Source organism: Penicillium cosmopolitanum (genome assembly GCF_028827165.1).
Source record: "Penicillium cosmopolitanum strain IBT 29677 chromosome Unknown utg000009l:1.0-9042332.0:1.0-9050551.0, whole genome shotgun sequence".
Taxonomy (NCBI): domain Eukaryota; kingdom Fungi; phylum Ascomycota; class Eurotiomycetes; order Eurotiales; family Aspergillaceae; genus Penicillium; species Penicillium cosmopolitanum.
In genome coordinates this window covers 7052253-7073958 of record NW_026622679.1, presented here as the reverse complement: position 1 = coordinate 7073958, position 21706 = coordinate 7052253, and the positions used below count along the sequence as shown (strand labels likewise).

The 21706-nt window shown below is 51.1% G+C and overlaps 6 protein-coding genes across 6 annotated transcripts; 4 read left to right on the top strand and 2 right to left on the bottom strand.

Annotated features, from left to right (window-relative positions):
- Positions 1–342: 342 nt before the first annotated feature.
- Positions 343–2748, top strand: N7509_010731 (uncharacterized protein; the record flags this gene model as incomplete). The annotated part of the gene is made up of 1 exon (XM_056635368.1): positions 343–2748. The coding sequence occupies one exon, from the start codon at positions 343–345 to the stop codon at positions 2746–2748; it is 2406 nt and encodes an 801-aa protein (XP_056485988.1).
- Positions 2749–2787: 39 nt separating this feature from the next.
- On the top strand, positions 2788–5448 carry N7509_010730 (uncharacterized protein; the record flags this gene model as incomplete). The annotated part of the gene is made up of 1 exon (XM_056635367.1): positions 2788–5448. The coding sequence occupies one exon, from the start codon at positions 2788–2790 to the stop codon at positions 5446–5448; it is 2661 nt and encodes an 886-aa protein (XP_056485987.1).
- Positions 5449–7195: 1747 nt separating this feature from the next.
- Positions 7196–7567, bottom strand: N7509_010729 (uncharacterized protein; the record flags this gene model as incomplete). Its single annotated transcript, XM_056635366.1, has 1 exon — positions 7196–7567. One exon carries the CDS (start codon positions 7565–7567, stop codon positions 7196–7198), a length of 372 nt encoding a protein of 123 aa, XP_056485986.1.
- A 594-nt stretch (positions 7568–8161) lies between these two features.
- N7509_010728 (uncharacterized protein) lies at positions 8162–8895 on the top strand (the record flags this gene model as incomplete). The annotated part of the gene is given in 3 exon segments (XM_056635365.1): positions 8162–8377; positions 8454–8656; positions 8670–8895. 3 exon segments carry the CDS (start codon positions 8162–8164, stop codon positions 8893–8895), a joined length of 645 nt encoding a protein of 214 aa, XP_056485985.1.
- Positions 8896–11607: 2712 nt separating this feature from the next.
- On the top strand, positions 11608–17995 carry N7509_010727 (NACHT domain protein; the record flags this gene model as incomplete). Its single annotated transcript, XM_056635364.1, has 4 exons — positions 11608–12090; positions 12165–12504; positions 12572–12847; positions 12906–17995. The coding sequence occupies 4 exons, from the start codon at positions 11608–11610 to the stop codon at positions 17993–17995; spliced, it is 6189 nt and encodes a 2062-aa protein (XP_056485984.1).
- A 1175-nt stretch (positions 17996–19170) lies between these two features.
- N7509_010726 (sterol desaturase family protein) lies at positions 19171–20217 on the bottom strand (the record flags this gene model as incomplete). The annotated part of the gene is made up of 1 exon (XM_056635363.1): positions 19171–20217. One exon carries the CDS (start codon positions 20215–20217, stop codon positions 19171–19173), a length of 1047 nt encoding a protein of 348 aa, XP_056485983.1.
- Between the last annotated feature and the right edge of the window lie 1489 nt (positions 20218–21706).

Below are 21706 nucleotides of genomic sequence, written 5' to 3'. Positions count from 1 at the left end.
TTCAATCCTCTTCCATACTGCCCTGATTCTCCCTCACCCGACCCTTCTTCGTGTCTCATCCCCTCCCTATACCCCTCGTTCACCACCGATCACCGGAGATCGTTGCATTCTCTGCAAAACCCAGATCTGATCGTGAACGCCACACCATCACCATCACCATCACCACCGCACCGCATCACACCACTCTCGCGGTATGTGGTAAAAGAGGATGAATTCTCGTTTGAACTCTGATTAGTTCGACTACTGTGATTCATTCTAGAAGGCATCTGGGGAGACTTCAGATTTCCAGACGATCACCGATCGTCGCCTCCGCGCAGGCCTGATCCACGACGCATTCCCGCCATGACCAACCACGATGAAGAGAACACCCGACCGGACGAGCAGCCCGACATTCTGAGGCGCCCATCCTTGCTCTCGTCGCGTACCATGTCCGACTCGGGTCGCCGCGCCTCTCACCAACACGTGCGCTTTTCCACCGATCTCGAGAGGCCGAGCGATGACCGCGCCAGCAATGTCAATCCCAATCCCACTGCCAGTGCAACCGCCACTGGCAATACCAATAACAATGACAATGACAATGACAACGCCGACACCGACCGTCGTCCTGGCTCACGAGGCCTCACTATCGACACCAGACTTGCGCCGCCTACCGTCCGGTCTCCCGCTCGCTCGCCGACATCCCCCCTTTCCCCGAGTGCCATCTCCCCCAATGCCAACCCTCTCGCCGCTGCGACCCTCTCCCCAACTTCGCCGCAGAGTCCAGAGTCCTCCAACAATCGCTCCCGATCGCGTAATCGTGGCTACTCGCTCCGTCGGTCCATTTTCAATAAAACCATCCAGAGCCCCGATCAAGATGCCTCCCCCGGCATCAGCCCCCGGGCATCGGTTGAAATAACGGAAGCTCCTGCATCCGGCGCACCTAGCCCGATCGACGAGAAGCATGAGTTACAGGTGCTCCCTACAGCCACGATTGAAGTTCCCACCAAGGAAGAAGTCGCCACCTCTGTATGGTCTGATCCCTCGGAAGGCCCGCTGAAGGAGTACATGTCTGTGGCTCAAGGCGAGTGGAAGAAGAAGAAGGCCGCTGGAGCGGTTATCATGACTCGCGTCGAGGCATTCATGACCACTTTGCAAAAGTTCATCTTGCGCATTAAGGATATTCCCCCAACAAAGGACGGCCGCCACATCGATCTCAACCCGTCATTAGTTGATACCTTGGTCGACGAGCGCACCGGAAAACCGTACATCTCCAATTGGATTCGCTCGAGCCGCTACAGTTTCTGGAGTTTCTTCCCTCGACAGTTCTTTGCGCAGTTCACAAAGTTGGCCAATTTCTATTTTTTGGTTGTCGCCATTTTGCAAATGATTCCGGGACTGAGCACGACCGGAACTTACACTACCATCGTTCCACTTTTGATCTTTGTTGGTATCTCAATGGGAAAAGAAGGATTTGATGACTGGCGCCGGTATCGTCTCGACAAGGAGGAGAATAATCGATACGCTTGGGTTCTTCGACCTGGTCAGTTGCCCGTCACGGACGGTGCGTCCATGGCCAGTGGTGCTCACGACTGGGTCGAGATCAAATGGAAGGAGATCCGTGTTGGTGATGTGATCAAACTCCATCGTGACCAGCCCGTTCCTGCGGATTTTGCCCTGCTGCATGCTAATGGTCCTAACGGGGTCGCTTACATCGAGACCATGGCCTTGGACGGCGAGACAAATCTCAAGAATAAACAACCATGCCAGCCTGTCGCCAAAGGCTGCGCCACCGTTGACGATATAGTCAGCAATGCGTTGCATTTTGTCGTCGAGGACCCGAATATCGACCTGTACAAATTCGACGGCCATGTCACGGTCAATGCCCAGCAGAAGCTGCCTCTTACCAACAATGAAATCGTCTACCGTGGTAGCATTATGCGGAATACTGATTGCGCATACGGTATGGTTATCTATACCGGCGAGGAGTGCAAGATTCGCATGAATGCGAACAAGAACCCGCGCATTAAGAAGCCTGCTCTGCAAGGCAAGGTCAACCGCGTGGTCGTGCTCATTGTGCTGTTGGTTCTGATTTTGGCTGCTGCATGCACTATTGCCTACACCTATTGGTCTGATGATGTGGAGAAGCATTCCTGGTACCTCAGCGATGCTAGTGTGGAAATTGGTCCAATCTTCACCTCATTCCTGATCATGTTCAATACCATGATCCCCATCTCGCTCTACGTCAGTATGGAGATCGTGAAGGTCGTCCAGATGTTTCTTCTAAACGACATTGACATGTACGACCCGGAAACCAATACGCCCCTCGAAGCACGCACTTCGACTATCAACGAGGAGCTCGGCCAAGTGAGCTACATTTTCTCTGACAAGACTGGTACTCTGACAAACAACTCCATGCGCTTTCGCAAGATGAGCGTTGCGGGTACCGCCTGGTTGCACGACCTTGACCTGCAAGAGGAGGCTGCTCGCGAAGGCGACCAGCACAAGCTCATTCATAAGAAGCGGAATCTGAAAGGCAAGAAGACTGCAAACCGCAAGTCCAACGTTTCAGATGCTCGCATGGCTCCTCGTCCTTCTAATATCTCCGCCGGCCTGGATGCCCTGCGGCCCCATGGCCGTGCTGCCAATTATCGCACAGCTGAAATGCTCGAGTACATCCAGCGCAAGCCGTACACCGTTTTTGCTCGCAAGGCCAAGCTCTTCCTCCTGTCTATCGCCCTCTGCCACACTTGTATTCCCGAAAGAGGATGAGAACGGCTCCGTCACCTTCCAAGCCGCCTCCCCGATGAAATGGCCCTGGTTTTGGCTGCACAGGAACTCGGCTACCTCGTTCTAGATCGCCAGTCTAATTCGCTTACCATCCGCAATCACCCCAATGGTCCCAACGAACCATCTGTGGACGAAACATACGAGGTTATGGATGTGATTGAATTCTCCAGTGCACGCAAGCGCATGTCGGTTGTTGTTCGCATGCCCGACCAGCGCATCTGCGTCTTCTGCAAGGGTGCCGATACCACACTCATGCGACTGCTCAAGAAGGCCGATCTGGCGCAAGAGAAGGCGACTGAGATCGAACACCGCGTCATGAAGCGCAAGGCTGCCGAGGCGAACCAGATCATCCGCCGCAATAGCGAGTACCAAAGTCGCAAGGATAGCGGCGTCCGGAACAGTTTTGCGAGTCGACCTAGCTTTGCTCGTCGCCGGTCTTCGGTCTCGGGAAATCATACCTCGACCCTGCGTCAAAGTATTGATGTTTGGCTTCGTGATCGTGAGACGGAGGGTGGTATTCTCAACCGTGACGATCCTGAGTATTACAGTCCTCGTCCTTCGGCGCAGATGGGTAGATTCTCGACTGCGATTTCGGATTCTGGAAGCGAGACCAATGGAGAAGAAGATGAGGATTTGGTCGAGGAGGCTCTTGTTGTGAATGAGGCTGCCATCTTTGAGAGATGCTTCCAGCACTTGAATGACTTTGCGACGGAGGGGCTGCGGACCCTGCTTTATGGCCACCGATTTCTCGACGAGTCGAGCTACCAAAATTGGAAGACCGCCTACCATGAGGCGAGCACCAGCATCGTTGATCGTCAGGAGAAGATTGAGGAGGTTGGTGAGCAGATTGAACAGGGGCTGGAGTTGACTGGCGCAACTGCCATCGAAGACAAGCTGCAGAAAGGCGTCCCCGAAGCGATCGATAAGCTGCGTCGTGCTAATATCAAGATGTGGATGTTGACCGGTGACAAGCGGGAGACTGCCATCAATGTCGGTCACTCTTGCCGCTTGGTCAAAGACTACTCGACTTTGACTATCCTCGACGATGAGAATGGTGATGTCGACCAAACTATCACCCGCCTTACTCAAAATCTCAACCGCAGCAAGGTCGCTCACTCTGTCGTTGTTGTCGATGGACAGACGCTGTCGACCATTGAGGCTGACGAAACCATGCGTGAGCGTTTCTTCGATCTTGCCATCAAGGTCGACTCGGTTATTTGCTGTCGCGCCAGCCCGAAGCAGAAGGCGTTCCTGGTCAAGTCGATTCGCATGCAAGTCAAGGATTCCATCACTCTTGCGATCGGCGATGGTGCCAATGATATCGCTATGATCCAGGAGGCGCACGTCGGTATCGGCATCACTGGTAAAGAAGGTCTCCAGGCTGCGCGTATCTCGGACTACTCTATCGCGCAGTTCCGCTTCCTCTTGAAACTTCTTCTCGTTCATGGCCGCTGGAACTACATGCGCGCCTGCAAGTATACGCTCGGCACTTTTTGGAAGGAAATGCTCTTCTACCTGACGCAAGCCCTGTACCAGCGATGGAATGGATACACTGGAACCAGTCTGTACGAGTCGTGGAGTCTGAGTATGTTCAATACTCTCTTCACCTCTCTCTGTGTCATTTTCCTGGGAATCTTTACCAAAGACCTCGCGGCCTCGACCCTCCTCGCTGTGCCAGAGCTCTACACCAAGGGCCAGCAAAATGGCGGCTTTAACATCCGCCTCTGGCTAGGCTGGACATTTATGGCTACCTGCGAAGCAATGATCATCTTCTTCTGCATGTACGGACTCTTCGGCATGGTCCAAATCAACCCCAGCGACGTCGACACCTTCGCCCTGGGTCTTCTCACCTTCTCCGCCTGCGTCGTCGTCATCAACTTCAAGCTCCAACTCCTCGAAGTTCACAATAAGACCTACCTATCCATAATCATAATCGTTATTTCCGTCGGTGGCTGGTTCCTGTGGAATCTTATCCTGTCGGAACGCTACAAACTCGAATCCGGAAAGGGCGTCTACGATGTACCCGATAACTTCATCCACCACGTCGGCCACAACCTGCTCTTCTGGACCGTTCTCCTGATCACCGTCGCCTCAGTTCTACTCTTCGAGTTGACTGTCTCCACCCTCCGCGCCTTCTTCTTCCCCACGGACGTCGACATCTTCCAAGAATACGAACAAGACCTCGACATCCGGAAACGCTTCGAAGAAGCCGCCTCCTCAGAACTCCAACAAGGCTGGGACCGCGGGACAAAACGATCCTCTTTCGAAATCGCCCGCGAGAACGAAGAAATGGACGCGAGAGAACGACATGTTCAAGAACTCCTCTCTCGTCCCCGCGTGATGACCGGCCCCTCATCCTCGCCTGCACAAAAACCCGCTGCGCAGGAAATCGAGGTCGAGGGCGAAGGGGGTAGTTATTCCGATCTGTCCGAGTCTCGTGTTGACAGTGAGCGGGAACTTGATGCTGATCTTGAGCGCGCTCGTCAGGTTGCTGGGCAGGTTGTACAGGCTGTTCCTGCGCCACCACCTGCTGTCACTACGAGTAGTGGTAATCCCGCTGTACCGTCCGCGCCGACGCCGGACACGGAGACGGAGGGTTCCTGTGCGCCTCGACGCTCTGTTGAGATTCAAGAGCTCTTTAGTCAGGGCTTTGGAACTATTCGGAAGGGTCAGTTGAAGTGATAAGTGAAGTGAAGACCTCTCTTCCATTCTGCTCCGCTTCCATTCTGGTTCTACTTTTGGAAACCCCCTCCCTTTCCTTTTTTTTTTCTTTTTCCCCTTTCTCAAAGTCTATACTTTTATTGAACCCGACTTGTGTATATCATGTATATGTGGGGGGTGGCTTGGTGAATTGTTTCTGTTTCTGTTGCCGTTCATGCTTTTCCTATTCGTCTTCTCAGCATCGGTCATTCCCTCATAGCGTTTGTTTCTTCCACCTTTTGTTGATTTGGATCACATCTTCCCTTCGTCTTTCCTTTCAGTCATCCTCATCGTCCTGGATTGGACGCAAAAGGCGTTGTTTGTTGAGATACCCCGACTTTTCTGTTTAAGTCTGGTCTTTTTTTTCCTTTTGGGTTGGTTTTACCGTACCTACTCTACCTAGATAGTATATACCATGAATAAATTGTTACTATAGAGATTATTTGTGTTGTTTGTACTTAATGTAACAGGGATTACTATGTTCCAAGCTTTTGATGGTAACGAGGTATCGAGCCTCAGGCATCCATGATCGCCTTTCTGTTCAAGTTGTTATCGCGTTCTCTCCTAGATATTCTACACATTCGCATAAATCCACCACTTTCATGGTCTCTGACTCGGGGCCTCTGTTACCTTCGCTCAAGTCCGACGAGAGGTCTTAAAAGTTTCAATCGAGTTTCAAGTTCTGGTTCTTTTGGAAGGTTTGAGCGAGATACCACTAGCAATGTATATGTTTTGAGATAATCCGTGCTGGATACGAGGAACATCTACCGACTCGGATTCGGAATAGCTACTAGGTAGTAGTACCCAGCGTTGAAAAGCAACCTAGGAAGACAGCACGAACAACCCCCCGCCCGAACAGACCAATCGGCAGGAAATACCGTCGCAATAAACCTCAGGTAATACGGTACGAACTAGAAATAGCTAACTATCGAGTCGCCTGACACGAAACGAACTGGAGACTAGTTCTTACATGCGGGCGCTACCCCGGATCTTTGGGAGAAAATAGCAGCAGGGTATGAAGTCCAAATCAACTGCCAGACATGGATGGATCCCTGTCAAAGTCCCAGGCTTGCAAACGGTCGACTTGCGCGGCCACTGCTGCTTACCACTGTCTTGCATCCTGCAGGCACCATCACAGCCGTGGGCAATTCCTGCCGAGACCCGACGAATTAAAATTAGGATCCACCCTCCTGGTTTCGGGCAAGGCGACGAAAGATTGTAAAAATGTATTATTCTGATTTTTGAGTAGTTCGCTTGTTTTATTTGTTTTTGTGATCGGTGTTGGTTGGGTAGTATAGCATGTTTCTAGTAGAGGTAGGGATGGGGTCGGATTAAAAGTTTGGTTCAGCTCGGCCCGGATCCAAACTACTTGTACCCATGTACACGACAACCATGGTTAAGGTATTGTAGTACGAAAAAGCAATTCGCTTGACAGGTTGACAGGACTCGTTGAAAACATCCGAGTTGCAGTTCTGGGATACGCAGAGATTGCTGTGGATCTACGGATGTATGCAGGAGCGTTTTTTGTTACACAGCAGTAGTACTATGTGAATGAATTGGGGTGGAGAACCCGTTTATTCCAAGGTTGAATTTGACATGTTTAAACTCGTTTGATATACATTCGTGAATTTCCAGTTGATTGATAACGCCTCGATCTATAAGAGTCCAATTAGTTAGTATTATGACCGAGCAGTACAATTCTGGACAGGATTCTTCTCACCATTATCATTTAAAGCAGACCAATCACGATATCACCGTAGATCTGGGCATCCAGCTCCAGGCGGACCTTCGCGTGCAGGTTCAGGTGAACCTTGATCCGCAAGCTACCCTCCTTCTCGTCGCCGCCCTGGGTCTTTCCGGGGATCTGGAGACCGCCGGTAAGGTCGTCGGCAAGATCGCCGGCCTGGCTGGCAACATCGCTCACGGGGTCTTGTTGGCCAGGCTTGCGGTTGCCAAGGTCAGGACGAGTGGAAGTGGCGGGACTGGATGGAAGAGGAGGCAAGTTAGCTAGGTCTAGCTCCTCGTCTTGTGGCGTGTCACGCCTTGATCCCGGCGCTGGAGGCGGGCGTGGCTTGTTCTTGGGCTTTTTGCCTTTCGACATCAGATAGATATGTGATGTGAGGGTTATAGGGATGAGAAGAATGAAGAATGAAATGAATTGGAAGTGAGTAAGTGGTAGCTCAGGGTGGGAATTTACCTGTCGGACATTGTGGATGTCTAATATGGGAGACTGGAGAGGGATGGGCGGGAGAAAGAAAAATATAGATCAATGGAACAGTGCGAGGGGAGCTGGTCGACTCAACAGAAGCCACGCTATGAGCTATTTCAAGTTTTTCGTACCGGCACGTTGTCCAGCTTGGAACACAAGCTGAGCTTCACTCCCTTGGTGATCTACGTACTGCTGGTCCCAATTGTACATGGCTATCAAACTCTGTCTTGGGTCAATCCGGCTCTTGTTAAGCCGCAGAGAAGGTGATGCAACCTATGGAGACAAAAGTGGATGCAGGATCCACTCGAATCGAGTCCACTTCGTGCCATCTGCTTTCCTCCCCACTCTGAGGGCTGGAAACATTTCTCCTGTATTTATCTGTTTTCTGGTGCCGATGTTGAAACCGCACCATCATCACCACCTCTAGCCCTAATACCGCAACCCCGCCGTGATTCCCCTTTCTATTGCGCCAAAAGTCCGCTCAAAATGGTGCTTGGGGTTGTCATGATGGCAACTATGCTGCCAACCATGATTGGCCTGAACGAGGCAACTCAGGGGAGCCGCGATCAGGAGGAGAACCGACGAACCACAGAGCGTAAACAGCGCGTTCACCTAGTGGCCACCTGTTCGTTAAGCCAGGGCACTCCCGAATTGCGGCAACAGATTCAGAATGCCAAAGTCTATGTGGGTCTGGACGGGAAGGTAAGTCTCCGACCTGTAGACGAGCACGAGGTATCTGAGTCGAAACTGACGATGTATTGTTCCTCAAAAACAACAGTTTTATATGACGAAACACCCGAGTTCATCTATGGTCCCCTTCAATGGAGGATTCTATCAACATCCCGACTTTCCTCCCAATAATACCTCTGGCATGGTGACCATCAGCGGAGAGGAAACCCCCCACACTTCGATGGGTATTCCTCGACGCCCAAACGCACGAGATGCGTTGGGGTGGCCGCCCCGACAGTCAAGATCACGTATGTGGGCCGTACAGCTGGACTAAAGACGAGCAATTCGTGACACTAGACGGGTGGGAAGGGTGGTTGGCAGTACGATTGTCGGAAGATGAGGCCCGGGATCGGTCGGATCAGGAGCTGGGGATCGTCGATGGTCAAGAGCTATGGAGGTTGTATTTCGACAAAAATGACGATGGAGCCGATCTACCGCCCGGTGCGCAAGGGCTGGAAATCCAACTGAAGCGAGTCATGGCGGAGCAATGAGTGTGGGGTGATGTATTATTGCAGTGTCTTCTTTCCTATCCGGGCGTTTTTCTTCTTTTTCCTCTCTATGATTTTTCTGTATGCTTACTACAACATTACTACATACTACTAGTATACTCCGTATATACAGTTCCTTATTTACTTGACCGCACAAGGTGCTGACGGGGAGTGGGGATCGAGGAGAAGACATCCTCGAAAATGGGTTGGTTTGCCGCCTTTTTTTTCACATTTTTTTGTATGGGACGTAATCCTACATTCGACTTTTAGAGAAAAAAGGGAAATATTTCCCCCATCTGTCCCGTTGGCGTTTTTTGTCGGCGCTTGCACATGCGTCCTGCAGTATAAACTCTTCGATATGCATACGCTATACACCAAACCATATTAAATCGTCGGGAACTTGCCACCTAGACACGGCAGTTTGGTGAACACTACAGTGTTCGATTCAAAGCTATGATGTGTCATTCAAGGGATTGACTATACGGAGGAAGAAAACCAGGAAGGATTCGCGATCGCACTAGCTACTAGCTTGGCCAAGTTGCCAGGACGAACAGTGGATCGGCACAAAAACCCTGATTATTACATACATACAAAATTTCCCGAGATCTGAGGTTTGACAGCCGGGAACAAAGGTTTATGTATGGCGGAGACGCGCTAGTAACGTTCGATGAGGGGTTTGCTTACCGAAGAATGAGTATTGGTCCATTTTCATGCAGCCAACCCCCTTAGGACGGCGCAATCGGTGGAGCCCGCGCGGGTCTCGCCTCAGCCTCCCATTGACTCGGGCTCAAGTGTCAGTCTAAGTCAGTCTCTGATTGAGTATCGAGCCGATGCGGATCACTTCTTCAGCTCCAGCAGTACCACGACTTCCCCCCGTCTCCACCTTGTTCTGCGACTTCCCTCCATCGATCCTCCACACGCCCCATTATGCTAATGCACCTTGGCGAAAACATCCGACCACACGAACACAGACCTGGCCGCGACCTTTTTTGTTACGGATTTCACCGATTGAAACAAAGCTACAGTATTTGGAATTGAGTTGACTGGCATAATGGAGTCTTGATATTAGAACTATACTTCGGAGCTGACGACTTGAATTTCTTGCCCTAACCGCCGTGATGATCTATCAATAGCTCCGCCCCAGCCGGGGCTCCCGCTGCCGCATGACAGGCGCTCCTCGTGTCCGGAGAAAAGTTGAAGAAAAAAATGATCTGTCTCTCGGGTACTCGGGAGCACGTTCACCCTATCATAGTGGATCCTATTCATTATGAATCCTGCATGGTTCGCGATTTAGCACCGACCGGCGACCCAGGAGAGGACCCAGGCTCCCAACCCCGCGCAAAGATGACGACTGCTCGACTTGTTTTCTATGAAAGCGGCATGTTCTTATGCCAATCGATCGACCGTTCGTCCGAATTACAGTACTGTCCACATTTATACTCATCCTGTGGGCTCGATTGGCTACCATCGTACTGGCCAGACCCATATGTCGTCTCCGCACCATATTCCAGGGGAGAAAAATAGTTTACGAGTTGCCAGCCAGCCATGTGCAGTGCACGGTGCACACTTTGGCAGCTAGCACGGTGTATGTATGTACTACATGGAAGTATGACACCAAAAGTACGCAAACTAGTAAGGAAACTACTGCCTCCTGCTTCTAACGACGCTACAATGTACCGGTGACTCCGAAATCTGGACTCTGAAATGGACAGATCTACTCCGTGCCCGTTTTTCTTTCTTTTTTCTTCGTAGCTCATATGGATCCTTAATGTGTGGCTGTTTCACACCATTGATGCCGAATCATATGTCACTATGATGATGAGAGTGGAGAGGAGGCACCGAGTAACCTCATCATCATGCAGATTCTATTCTCCACGCTACCATCCACCTGGCGGAGACGCGGGATAATTGGTACTCAACAATACTGAGTACTCTGCTAGATTAACCAACTATTGGACTGGTTGTGCTTTGGAACCACCTCGTCTCGGACGCCAATGCATGCATTGAAACCTTGACCGTCCCAAATACAGCAAGGCTATGCAAGATACGTACATCATGGGAAGCTGTTGCCACACTAGATTTAGCTCTTCTGTCAAAGAGAAGCGGGGGAATCCTACTTTGCAGCTGATCAGAGATAGTTTGAGGGGTGATGGCAAAAATTCGCGCCCACCCTGCAGCTGAAGCTCTATCCATACCCACTCTACTGATACCAAAAGGCGTAATCCTATAGTACATGACTCCGTAGGAGCTTCCACCGTACAGATACTTCGCCTCCACCACCCAGCCATCTCCCAATTGAGAACTGAGATGTGGATTCACAGGACCCTAGCTAAGATAGGAGATGGTGGGAGTTCCACATGCTGAGCTGCTACAAAAGGCGTGGAATGCCTCCTCTCCAGGGAAATTTTGCTTTTCAAACATTTTCTGAGTCTGATCCCTCACGAATGTGCCCCCAGCTTTCTTAATTCCTTCTTCCTCCTCTTCTTGATTTCCTGACTCTTCGTCGCCAAGTTGTCTCGATTAATTTGTTGTTTTCGGAGCTGCTGCTCATCAAAAGAAACATCTGATCCCAATTCGCATCAACACCCTCCACGAGAAACCAAAAGCAACCCATCGGTATACAGTGAAAGAGCACCTATCCCCGAAGTTCTCACAAGAAATAAAACTCGCAAAGCAGTTACCGAAGAAACTATTACCACTGAAACAAATAGCAAAATGGCTCCTGGTATCATTTCCCCCGTGCCGGGTACTCCCCTCTCCCCCCTCTATAACAACGGCTTCGGCTCGCGTCAGGTCTCCAGCGCTTCTGCTATGTTCGAGAGTGACAGTCTTTCCCAGAATGGCATGTCTCGCTCGGTGCGCCGGGAGTCTGGAGTCCCACGCAAGCTTGTTGGCGCTGGCAACTCTCAGATCAGCAGCGTTGTGAACAGCTGGTATGCGCGCAGTGGCAATGAGCTCGGTGCTAGTGCCTTCTCTCGTTTGAGCCACAACCACACTCACCTTTCCATCATCGAATGGATTCGCCAGCAGCGCATGAGCCACCTGCCCGCTGAGGGTAGCAGCTACGATAAGGTGCTGGGTTGGGCGCAGCTGTTCGTCGAGCGTCTGCACTCCTTCGAGCTCAACATCCACCACTTTGCTGGCGACAGCCATCTTGCTACCCAGCTGTCTTATGGCTTCTGTGATCTGCTCCTCCAGGTAAATTAAGACGATTGACTCAAGCAATTGAATGGCAATTAGCTTTGCTAACAGATATTTTTTACTATCTATAGCTCGGAAAGGAGAATGCCAAGGCTCTCATGCTCTCCTTCGGCTTCTTCTACAGCACCTCTTCCGTGCTGGTCAACCTGATGGAGCGCACTGAGCTGTTCGATGTCTCCCAGGAGATCAAGGAGCAGCTCATTCTTGCTCTGTCTGACTTGGTTAACCTGGTTGCGAGTGTCTCTATCTATTTCCACCAGTCCATCAACGACCAGACCACCGAATCTGTCTCCGTCGATATCTACCACACCTTCCCCAACCAGATTGGGTCTTTCCGTGAGCGTTGCGAGAAGATTGCCGAGTCCATGTGGCGCCACCAGCTTGTCAGGGAAGGCGTTGAGACCGATAAGGGTAAGTTCGAAATGCGCCTCATCCGGGCCAACCTTAAGGGCTTGAGCTAATGTTTTATCGTTGATAGTTTCCGTTCTCAAGGCTGTCAAGTCCTGGCTCGCACCTGAGGACCGTGTCCTCAGCCACTTGGCCGAGAACACCTCCCACCTTGCCCATGAGCGTGAAGAGAACACCTGCCTCTGGATGGCTCCCCACCTGACTCGCTTCCTTAAGAGTGACAAGTCTTCCCTGTCATTCACTGGCAAGCCTGGCTCTGGAAAGACCGTCCTGGCCTCAGTCATCGTCGACCGTCTTCAGGACCCCATTGGTGGTGTCACCTATAAGACTCTCTTCGTTCCCATCAGTGAGTATACCCAAACTGTCCTCAGCATCTCCGTCATCTGACCAATATCTCCCAATAGACGCCCGCATCCCAGCCTCCACCCAGCCCGTTGCCGTCGCGAAGACCATTCTGTCCCAACTGTTCGAGAAGCGTATTGGAAATGTTCAGCTGCTGCAAATTCTGGGTGACGCTTATGAGCGTAGCCGCAAGACCACCTCTGCCGAGGACTACGAGGCTATTCTGTGGAACGCCCTGGAGCGTGCTCTAGCTGCCGCCCTCCGCAATGCTAAGGAGTTGGTCATCATCGTTGATGGCCTCGATGAGGCTGCTTTCGGCGAGAGCGCTTTGCTGAAGAAGCTGACCACTGCTTCTGCCAATGGTACCAACGTGAGGCTGGTTACTCTGGGCTCTGAGAAGCCTCCTGCTTCCGACAACGTCCTCCATGTCCCGATCGTCGATGAGCGCATCGCCGACGATATCTCTATTGTGGTGCGCAGCAACTTGGAGCACAGCAAGGTCTTCCAACAGATGCCTGAGATGGACCAGGAGACCGTGATTGATAAGATCTCCGAGGCTTCCAAGGGCTCTTTCTTGTGGGCTAAGCTTTGCTCCAAGCGTGCCCAGCACGAGTCTTCTCCCGAGAACCTGACCAAGGCCGTTGATACTGTCATCAGCAGCAAGATCACCGTCACTGACTTTGTGATTCACTCGCTGTCAAACACCGATGTCACCGAGGATGCTAAGCACATGCTGCTGTGGCTCGCTACGGCCGACCGTCCTCTGTCGCCCCGTGAGCTCGTCGCTTTGAGCCAGGTTCAGCCCGAGAAGCTCACTGTGACCGACCGCAAGGTCGAGCCGATGAAGATTCTCCAGCCCTTGAGCTCTCTTATCTTCCTCCAGGACGGTCAGCTGTATCTGCGTCACGGCTTGATTCGCTCTGCTGTCTTGGATATCTTCTCCAAGGGGAAGCTGATTCCTACCATCAAGGATCACCACGCCGACTTTGTCACTCGTCTTTTGGTCTACGTCAAGTTTGCTGTTCCCGAGCAACACGAGCCTTCGCTCACTCCTCTGGATCGCCAGGACATCAACCTCTTGACGCACCGCTACCCTCTTCTGGACTTTGCCGTGCGCTACTGGCCCCGTCACCTTACCCAGACCACCACCTACACCACCGGAGGTGATGTTCCCACGGCTAAGGAGTACAGCAAGGTCTTCCCCACTAGTATCACTGTGCTTCTCCTTCAGAACACTCTGTGGCACTCCATCTCGACCCCGACCCTGCTCACCTACCAGACCACTGTCACCAACCTGCTCCGTAACATTTTGACCACGAACAGCCCGGTGACTCTGCAGTCCATCATCACTCTGGCTTTCTTCAACCGTGATATTAGCCGTCTTCCTGAGGCCGTCACTCTGTTCTACGAGCTCACAACCATCAGTAACACTCTGCTGACCGCCAAGCACCTCATTACTATGAAGATTGCTGCTCTTTTCATTGAGCTGACCACCGAGAGTGTGACCACCTCGAGGACCGACATCATGATCAAGCGTGAGGAGATCCTCAAGATCGTCCTAGAGAGCTACAAGGTTCACTACGGTCAGACTTCTGAGCGTGTGACCAGCACCCTGAACACCCTGATCGAGCACTATCGTTTGACCAAGGAGGAGCAGAAGCTGCAAGAGATCACCATTTCTCTGAAGGCTCTCACTACCGTCGATACTGGATACGAGAATGATACTCGTGGTGATCTCCATGTGCACCTGAAGGGCCACAAGCGCCAGGATAGCGATTTCGGAATCCGCTTTGTTCTGGATGCCGAGGAGGATGAGCGTGAGTCGGACTCCTTCGACTACCAGGCTCTTGTGCAGCTTGCCCAGAAGTACACTGCTGAGGGCAAGATTGCCCAGGCTGAGCGTGTGTACGTTGAGATCTGGCAGCGTGCCAGCAAGGAGTCTCGCATCCAATACTCCACCTACTGGGAGGAAATCAAGCTCCAGGCCGTTACTGTGTACTCCGAGTTCCTGCGCACCCAGAAGCGTGAGACTGAGTCCTCTTCCATCCTGTCCAGCGTCTGGGAGGAGTACCGTCACACCAGCCTTGCTCTGTCCGAGTCTACCACCAAGCACTTCCACCAGATTGCTAAGGTCATGACTGCTGTCGGTCTGTCGACCGCTGCCCTGTCTATCTTCAAGCAGTGTGCCCACTACTACCAGAGCACCAACAGCACCAAGTCTTCCTCCTACTCTGAGATCCAGGAGAGCATCAAGTCGACCCACCAGCAAGTGATTAAGCAGGCTAGCTCGTCGTCCTCGGTCACCTCCGAGTCTACTCTGGAGGAGATTGTGTACGAGGCTTCCTCGTCCATTTCCAAGATTGACGAGAGCTCCTTCACTGCTACCAGCACCCTGGTTGAGCTGTACGTTGCTCAGCACCGCTGGAAGGATGCCACTCGCGTTGTCAAGAAGGTCCTCCAGGGCCTGTGGCCTTCGCTGTTTGCTCCCTCTATCCAGGATGTGACTCTGCCCTCCAAGCACGTCGAGAAGTGTGTCGACCTTGCCGAGCGCCTCAGCCAGTGCTACCACTTCCGCCGTCGCTTCCCTCGTGAGGAGAACACTCGCATTCGCGTCTACCGTGCTGTTCGTGCCGGTCGCCCTGTCGATGACAAGCTGCGTGAGCGCATCACAATGGAGCTGATCCGCTTCTACGAGATCTCTAAGCAGCCTGACAATGTCATCAGCATCTGGCAGGAGATCCTTGATGACCAGATCAAGCACTATGGCCCCGAGAACCCCATTGTTATCAAGACTCTGTGGACTTTGGCTCAGAAGACTCATCCTCGCCCTATCTCTGTCGAGTACTACCAGCGCATCATCAAGGCTCTCAACAAGGATTCTCCGGTTTGCCAGCCTGATGCTATTGAGCCTCTTATCATTGTTGCCACTGAGCTTTGGACCCAGAGCCGCTACTCCGATGCTGTGCACTACTTCGCTCTGCTGTTCACTACTTTCCTGAACCAGCCCAAGTCTCCTCGCTTCCAGGATACCAAGTTTGTCCAGGAGATCTTCGACCGTTACACTCACGTGCTGCGCACTGTCCGCACTGACTACTCTGTGATTCACAAGGTCACCGTGGACTTCCAGACGAAGGTCAAGATTGTGTTCGGTGCTACTGCTACCATCACTATTCAGGCCACTTTGACTCTCGCCAAGGTCTGCCAGGAGTCCAAGCGTTACGAGACTGACGCCATCGCTCTGTACGAGGAGTTGCTGAAGACCAAGACCACGGAGATTGATCTTGAGGAGATCTCTGCCACTCTTGATGGCATCTACGAGGAGCAGACCAGCGTCGCCCTTTCCAAGTCCGAGTCGGTTTCGGCCAGCCAGGTTGAGCGTGCCTCCAAGGTTCTGCGCAAGCGCATTACCACTATGCGTAAGGAGACAGGCTGGGCTTCCGAGGAGTCTATCTCCGAGCTGAAGAAGATTGTTTCTTTCCACTCCAAGCACAGCGAGAGCTCTGCTGTCACCAAGGAGCTGAAGGAATCCACCATCAACGTCCTCACCCAGGAGACTTCCTCCACTCGTCTTGTCTCTGCTGCTATCGCTATCGCTTCTAGCTATATTGAGACCAACCAGTCTTCCAAGGCGACTGAGATGTCGGAGGAGCTGTACCGCCAGGTTGTCATGAAGGACACCTCTAACACCAAGAACTCCCAGTTTGACGTTTCCAAGCAGGGCCGCCAGAGCCTCGTCTTCCTGGCCCAGCTTGAGCACAGCCTGCGCCGGACTACATCCTCCATCACCGAGATCCTGGCCGCGCTGACCACCGAGTATGTGTACTTTGAGGAGTTCCGCAGCCTGACCACCTCCAAGACTGCCTCCTTCCACACCGTCTCTGTCTCTGCCTCGCGTCTGTATCAGTTCTTGATCCGCAGCAACCGCTCCACCGCTGCCAACGTCGTCTTTGGCGACTTCGTCACTTACTTCATTGGTACTGAGGGCAAGCGAACCAAGTTGACCGATGCTGCTCAGGTCAAGATCTTCCTCTTGACCATCGTCGACCACTTCCATACCCACACCTCTTCTAACTTCATTCGCTCGGTCGGTATCGCCAGCAACACTCGTGTTCTGGAGCTCCTTCAAGCCCAGCGTTATGAAGAGGCTTCCAACCTGGCCCTGGCTGCATTCCAGTACATCTCGGCCCACGACTCTTTCCGAACTCCTTCAGTTGTCAAGTTCGTGTTCACCCTCGGTGTCTTCATCACTGGCCGTACCAGCCAGCCTCAGCCCGGCCAGACCACTCAGAAGAAGCTGTCCGGCGTCTCTGCCATCATCATCCAGGAGGTTCTCCGTGTCATCAGTGACCTGAAAATCAACCTGGCCCAGATCGGCCTGGACTACCTCAACATCCTCATCGGTCTGCTCGGCGAGCAGAAGGACTACAAGAACCTTGTCTGGCTGCTGTCCGGTCTCTGGGCCAGCCGCAACCAGCAAAACTGGTCCTCCAGCATCACCTTGGGTCTGGCCCGCCGCTACATTCTGGCCCGCTACTTGTCCGGTGACGCTCTCAAGGCTGCCCGTCTCGCCGAGGACGTCGTCTACAACTGTCGCCGTGTCAACGGTGCTCACCACAACAGCACCTTGGAGATCTCTACTCTCCTTTCCCAGCTGTACACTGGCATTGCTCAGCAGTACCTGGAGCGCAAGGGTGGTCAGCATATGGCTGGTAAGTACTATAAGAAGAGCGCCGGTGTTCACGAGAACCTCCTCCGCATTCTCATCGACCCCTCCTTCGCTGAGTTTGAGGGTGGCCTTGACGGCTCTATGAGCATGGATGGCTCCGCCTACGAGCTGGACATCAGCGACTCTGGCAGCGGAGTTACTCTCTCCGAGGGCGAGCACGCCCGCCAGCACCTGCAGCTCCTCAAGCTGTCCGTCCAGCGCCTGGGTGACTGGCCCAAGGACTACGCCGAGTACGAGAGCCTTAACGCCGAAGTCTTCAACCAGTTCAAAACCGAGCTGGCTGGCGTCGAGGGCGTTGAGAAGTGGGACCTCAAGAAGTTTGGTGGTGGCAAGGCCGCGGGTAGTGAGGACACCCTCCAGACCGAGATTAAGTTCTGGGAGTTGGATCTCGGACAGAACAACGGCGAGATCGAAGAGGAACTGTAAAAAAGTGACGCAGGGAGAAATTTCTGTCAGCTTTGTATGATTTTGTCATATTTAATCTGTTTTGTATTTAGCATTTGTTTTAGCATCTTTCTTTGCACAAATTGGGATCAGACTTTACTTCAAAACTTTCTTCTTTCGTAGATCACTCCGTCTTGGAATGACTTCTCTAAGATCGCAGGCAGCACCAGAGGAGAGAGTTCTACCTTGCTAGGGAACGAAATAAGTATTATTTTACCGTGTTGTAGCATCAAGCCAGGGGACATGATGTTGTAAAATCAAAACTTGAAGTTCTAGGGATCCCTTGTTTTCTCATCCATGTGGGATAATTTTGATACCAGGAGAATATCTCTAAGCGACAGCCAAACCACCAATCCCCGTACCGACAACGATCACTTCCACGTGGTTCTCGGCGGATGACATCATGATCAAATGCTGGTAACAGGATGAGTTCTAAAGATGAAGAATAGATTTATGTATGCAACTGCAAGAATTTCTGGAAGAAAACCCAACAATCTCAAATTATTACATGCGTGTTCATTGCGTAGGCTATGCGGGGCTCACTAATCCCTCTCTAAAGGTTGACCCCCTATATACATTTCCAATAGGACCGACATTTCAAATTTCCAATTCCGTTTCAAAGTTGATCGGATATTTTAAAGCGAGGAAATTTCATTGGACATCCCGGCCGAGATACATGCATCCCGGTTAGCCCTGTAACATACTGGCAGACTTGCATGCCTAGTAATTTATGATCATATTCACAGTAGCACACCTGGAATTACCCAGCGACTTAGTGAATATGTCCTCGCTATGATGCACCTTTCATTTGTTTGAAATTATTGGCTCATAGCTCTTAAAACAAAGATACAAAAGTTTGAAAGTATTTACTACATACCCCTTCCGTTGGCAATATGTGAACTAGTTTTCATGGAATGTTTGACCTTGAGGTTGAAGATCTGGCTCGGCAGTTGCATTAAGAGTAGGGTACTAGTATTTGAAAACCCCTTTTTGAAATGGGTCATAATCTTCATTTGCCTGCTTGTGCTTCTAATTTTATGATCTATAGTATACTAACTAGTATGAATGACATAGACAAATTATCCCTCTGGTCCTCCTAAGAGTGAATTATAAACAGATATATCGCATAAAAATTCCATAGCAAGCAGTCACGGCCATTACCACAGAGGAATCTCAGCCGTGTTTACATAGTCAATATTATCCGCATATCCTTCGATACGAGGAATCCACGTCTTGAAGAGCCGATCCCACACCCGGGTTTGTTTGCCGTAGTTGTGACTATTCTTCCAGCCTTTGCGGTGATGAAGATCATGGTCCTCGATCACAAGCTCCATATCGCATAATCTGAGAAGAGAAGTCCATGGGTTGACCGCGGTGGCGAGCATTCGTAGACCGCTATGACCGAGAACCTCGGTGAACACGATGTATTGTTGGCAAACCCACCATTCATAGAAACCCATGGGAAATCCCATCAGTTTCATGGTTCCATACGTGATAACCGGAGTGCCAATGACATCGATAAACTCTTGCACCTTGTCCGCATATGCAGTCAGGAGAGGGTTAGGGTGTTTGGTCAAATGGTGGGTGCGGTGGAACTTCCAGAGATGTTCCGTCTCATGGGAGGCACGGTGGAACATGTAGTACCAGAAGTCAAGGACAACAGCATACATGCCGGTTTCAAAGATAAGCCATCCCCATCGGATGGAGGCAGGGGCTTCGTCGCCACGATAGGCAAGGAAAACGGTGAACATTGGGCGGAAGATGATAACGGATAACACGGTCTGCACGGTTTTTCCGACGCCCACGTCAGGCACACCATCGCGAGCATGCTTGTCCCCGTCGAAAAATCCAATTTTGTGGCCGACACGACGTAGAACTCGTACTTCGTGTACAGCATTGAATTCGAGAGCTAGGCTGTAGAAGATGAAAACCAGCAACCCATGGGGTCGGCCGAAGAAGTTGATGTATAGTTGGTGAATAACGAGTGGAATGAAAGCGTGCATGAGAACCCAACGATGGAATTGCATTTCAGGTGCATAGGGAACTTTGTCGGTCTTTTGGTGAACTGGGACATCCTCGCCCAGGTTCAGATGATGGACGTTCAAGACTTCGAGAAGCCAGTGGCCCATATTCCACTCTGACTTGTCCCATAGTCGCCAGGTGGACTTCATAGAGTCTTTTGGGTTCCGCATAGGGGCAGTCATTTTGGGAGAGGTGTTGATGGTGTAAGAGAGGGGATAAGTCTGGGGAAATCAGGAACATTATCTATATTTGATTTCTTTGACCGGACCACCTGAAGCCGAGGTGTGGGTACACCCCGTTGGCGTTCATGGGGATCCATCATCCAGGTTCCCCCTTATACCCCGCCATTTAGCCCGTCGATCTCGCCCTGTCGCTTTAACTGGTCGAATGTTTTTCATGATTTGACGTCATTAGCGCTTAGAATCGTATTGCAATTTGCGACGCTAAGACAACAGAATCTTCAGCGCCTGTTTATGGCAGGTTGGAGTTCGTATCATGAACTCACATGGAAACTCAGTTCATTCCCTTTCTATTTTCAAGCATCTTGTGACATACTGATGCCTTGAGGATTATTGATCCAAAACATCTGATCCCGAGGTCGGTCAGGTCAATCCAGCCGAGATAGGAAATTATGTTCCGGTCTCTAAGATTGGGATTGATCTAACCTGATAAAGTTGCGATCGGCGTATTTTCTGCGAACTACAAGTCATTCTTTTGCAAACTCACATGGGGACGGGGTAGGAGTACTTTGAGCACACAAGTTAATACCCATCAATGACTTCAAGTTGCCATTCTGTAAAATTTGCCACTTCAAAGAACCGATCACTTCCCTGTGAGACGACACAAATGAGACAGATTCTGACCCATGATTTCTTTCGCATATAGTTTCAGAAGAATCTTGATAGAATAATCCTGTTCATTGGGCCTTAAATTTATCTACGGCCACTTGGGTTACCAAATTTTGATATAAATCCAGCACTGTCTCTCGAGGTCATGCCACGAGGGTACAGAGTTGACCTCAATACTAATTAAGCATTTAAGGCTCTTCGAACTTCCCCCACCCCTCAACACAGCAAAGGGCCAAAGGCCCACAGAAAAGATCACTTCATAGTACAAAATAACCGGTCTCTTAAAGAACTTATAATATTTGGCCTTTGTGCTGCTCCTCTAATTGGTTCATTTTCTCTGGAGTTATACCCACAATCTACATTATCTTGTATTGTGATTAGAGTTCAGGGTAAAGTCAAGATGGAGGGAAGCCTGTCAATGAATTAAACAATTGTGGAGCTAGGACTTTCTAGACATAATTCATCTAAAGATCGTCGCGGAAGCACGGTGACTCTCTACCTTCAAGGAAACCGCGAAAGCAGAGTGGCCAAGCAGCTGTTTCTATTGATCGAAAGCGAATTAGTGGTCGCGAATTATCGTTCGGTCGAGACACACCTACTAACTAGCACTGAGTTATCGGACACCTAGCGTGGAGGCAGTACTGATCGACGCCCTGTATACATCTTCAAGTTGTGACGAGAAAAAGCACGAGGACTATGTGGGATTAAAATTTGTAACGAATTTGTCGATCAGGTGAAATAGTACTATTTGAGGCGTTCCAACTTCTCAACTTGATTTGGTAGGTCGTTGATCTATTTCTACTCGCTATATTCCACAGCAAGA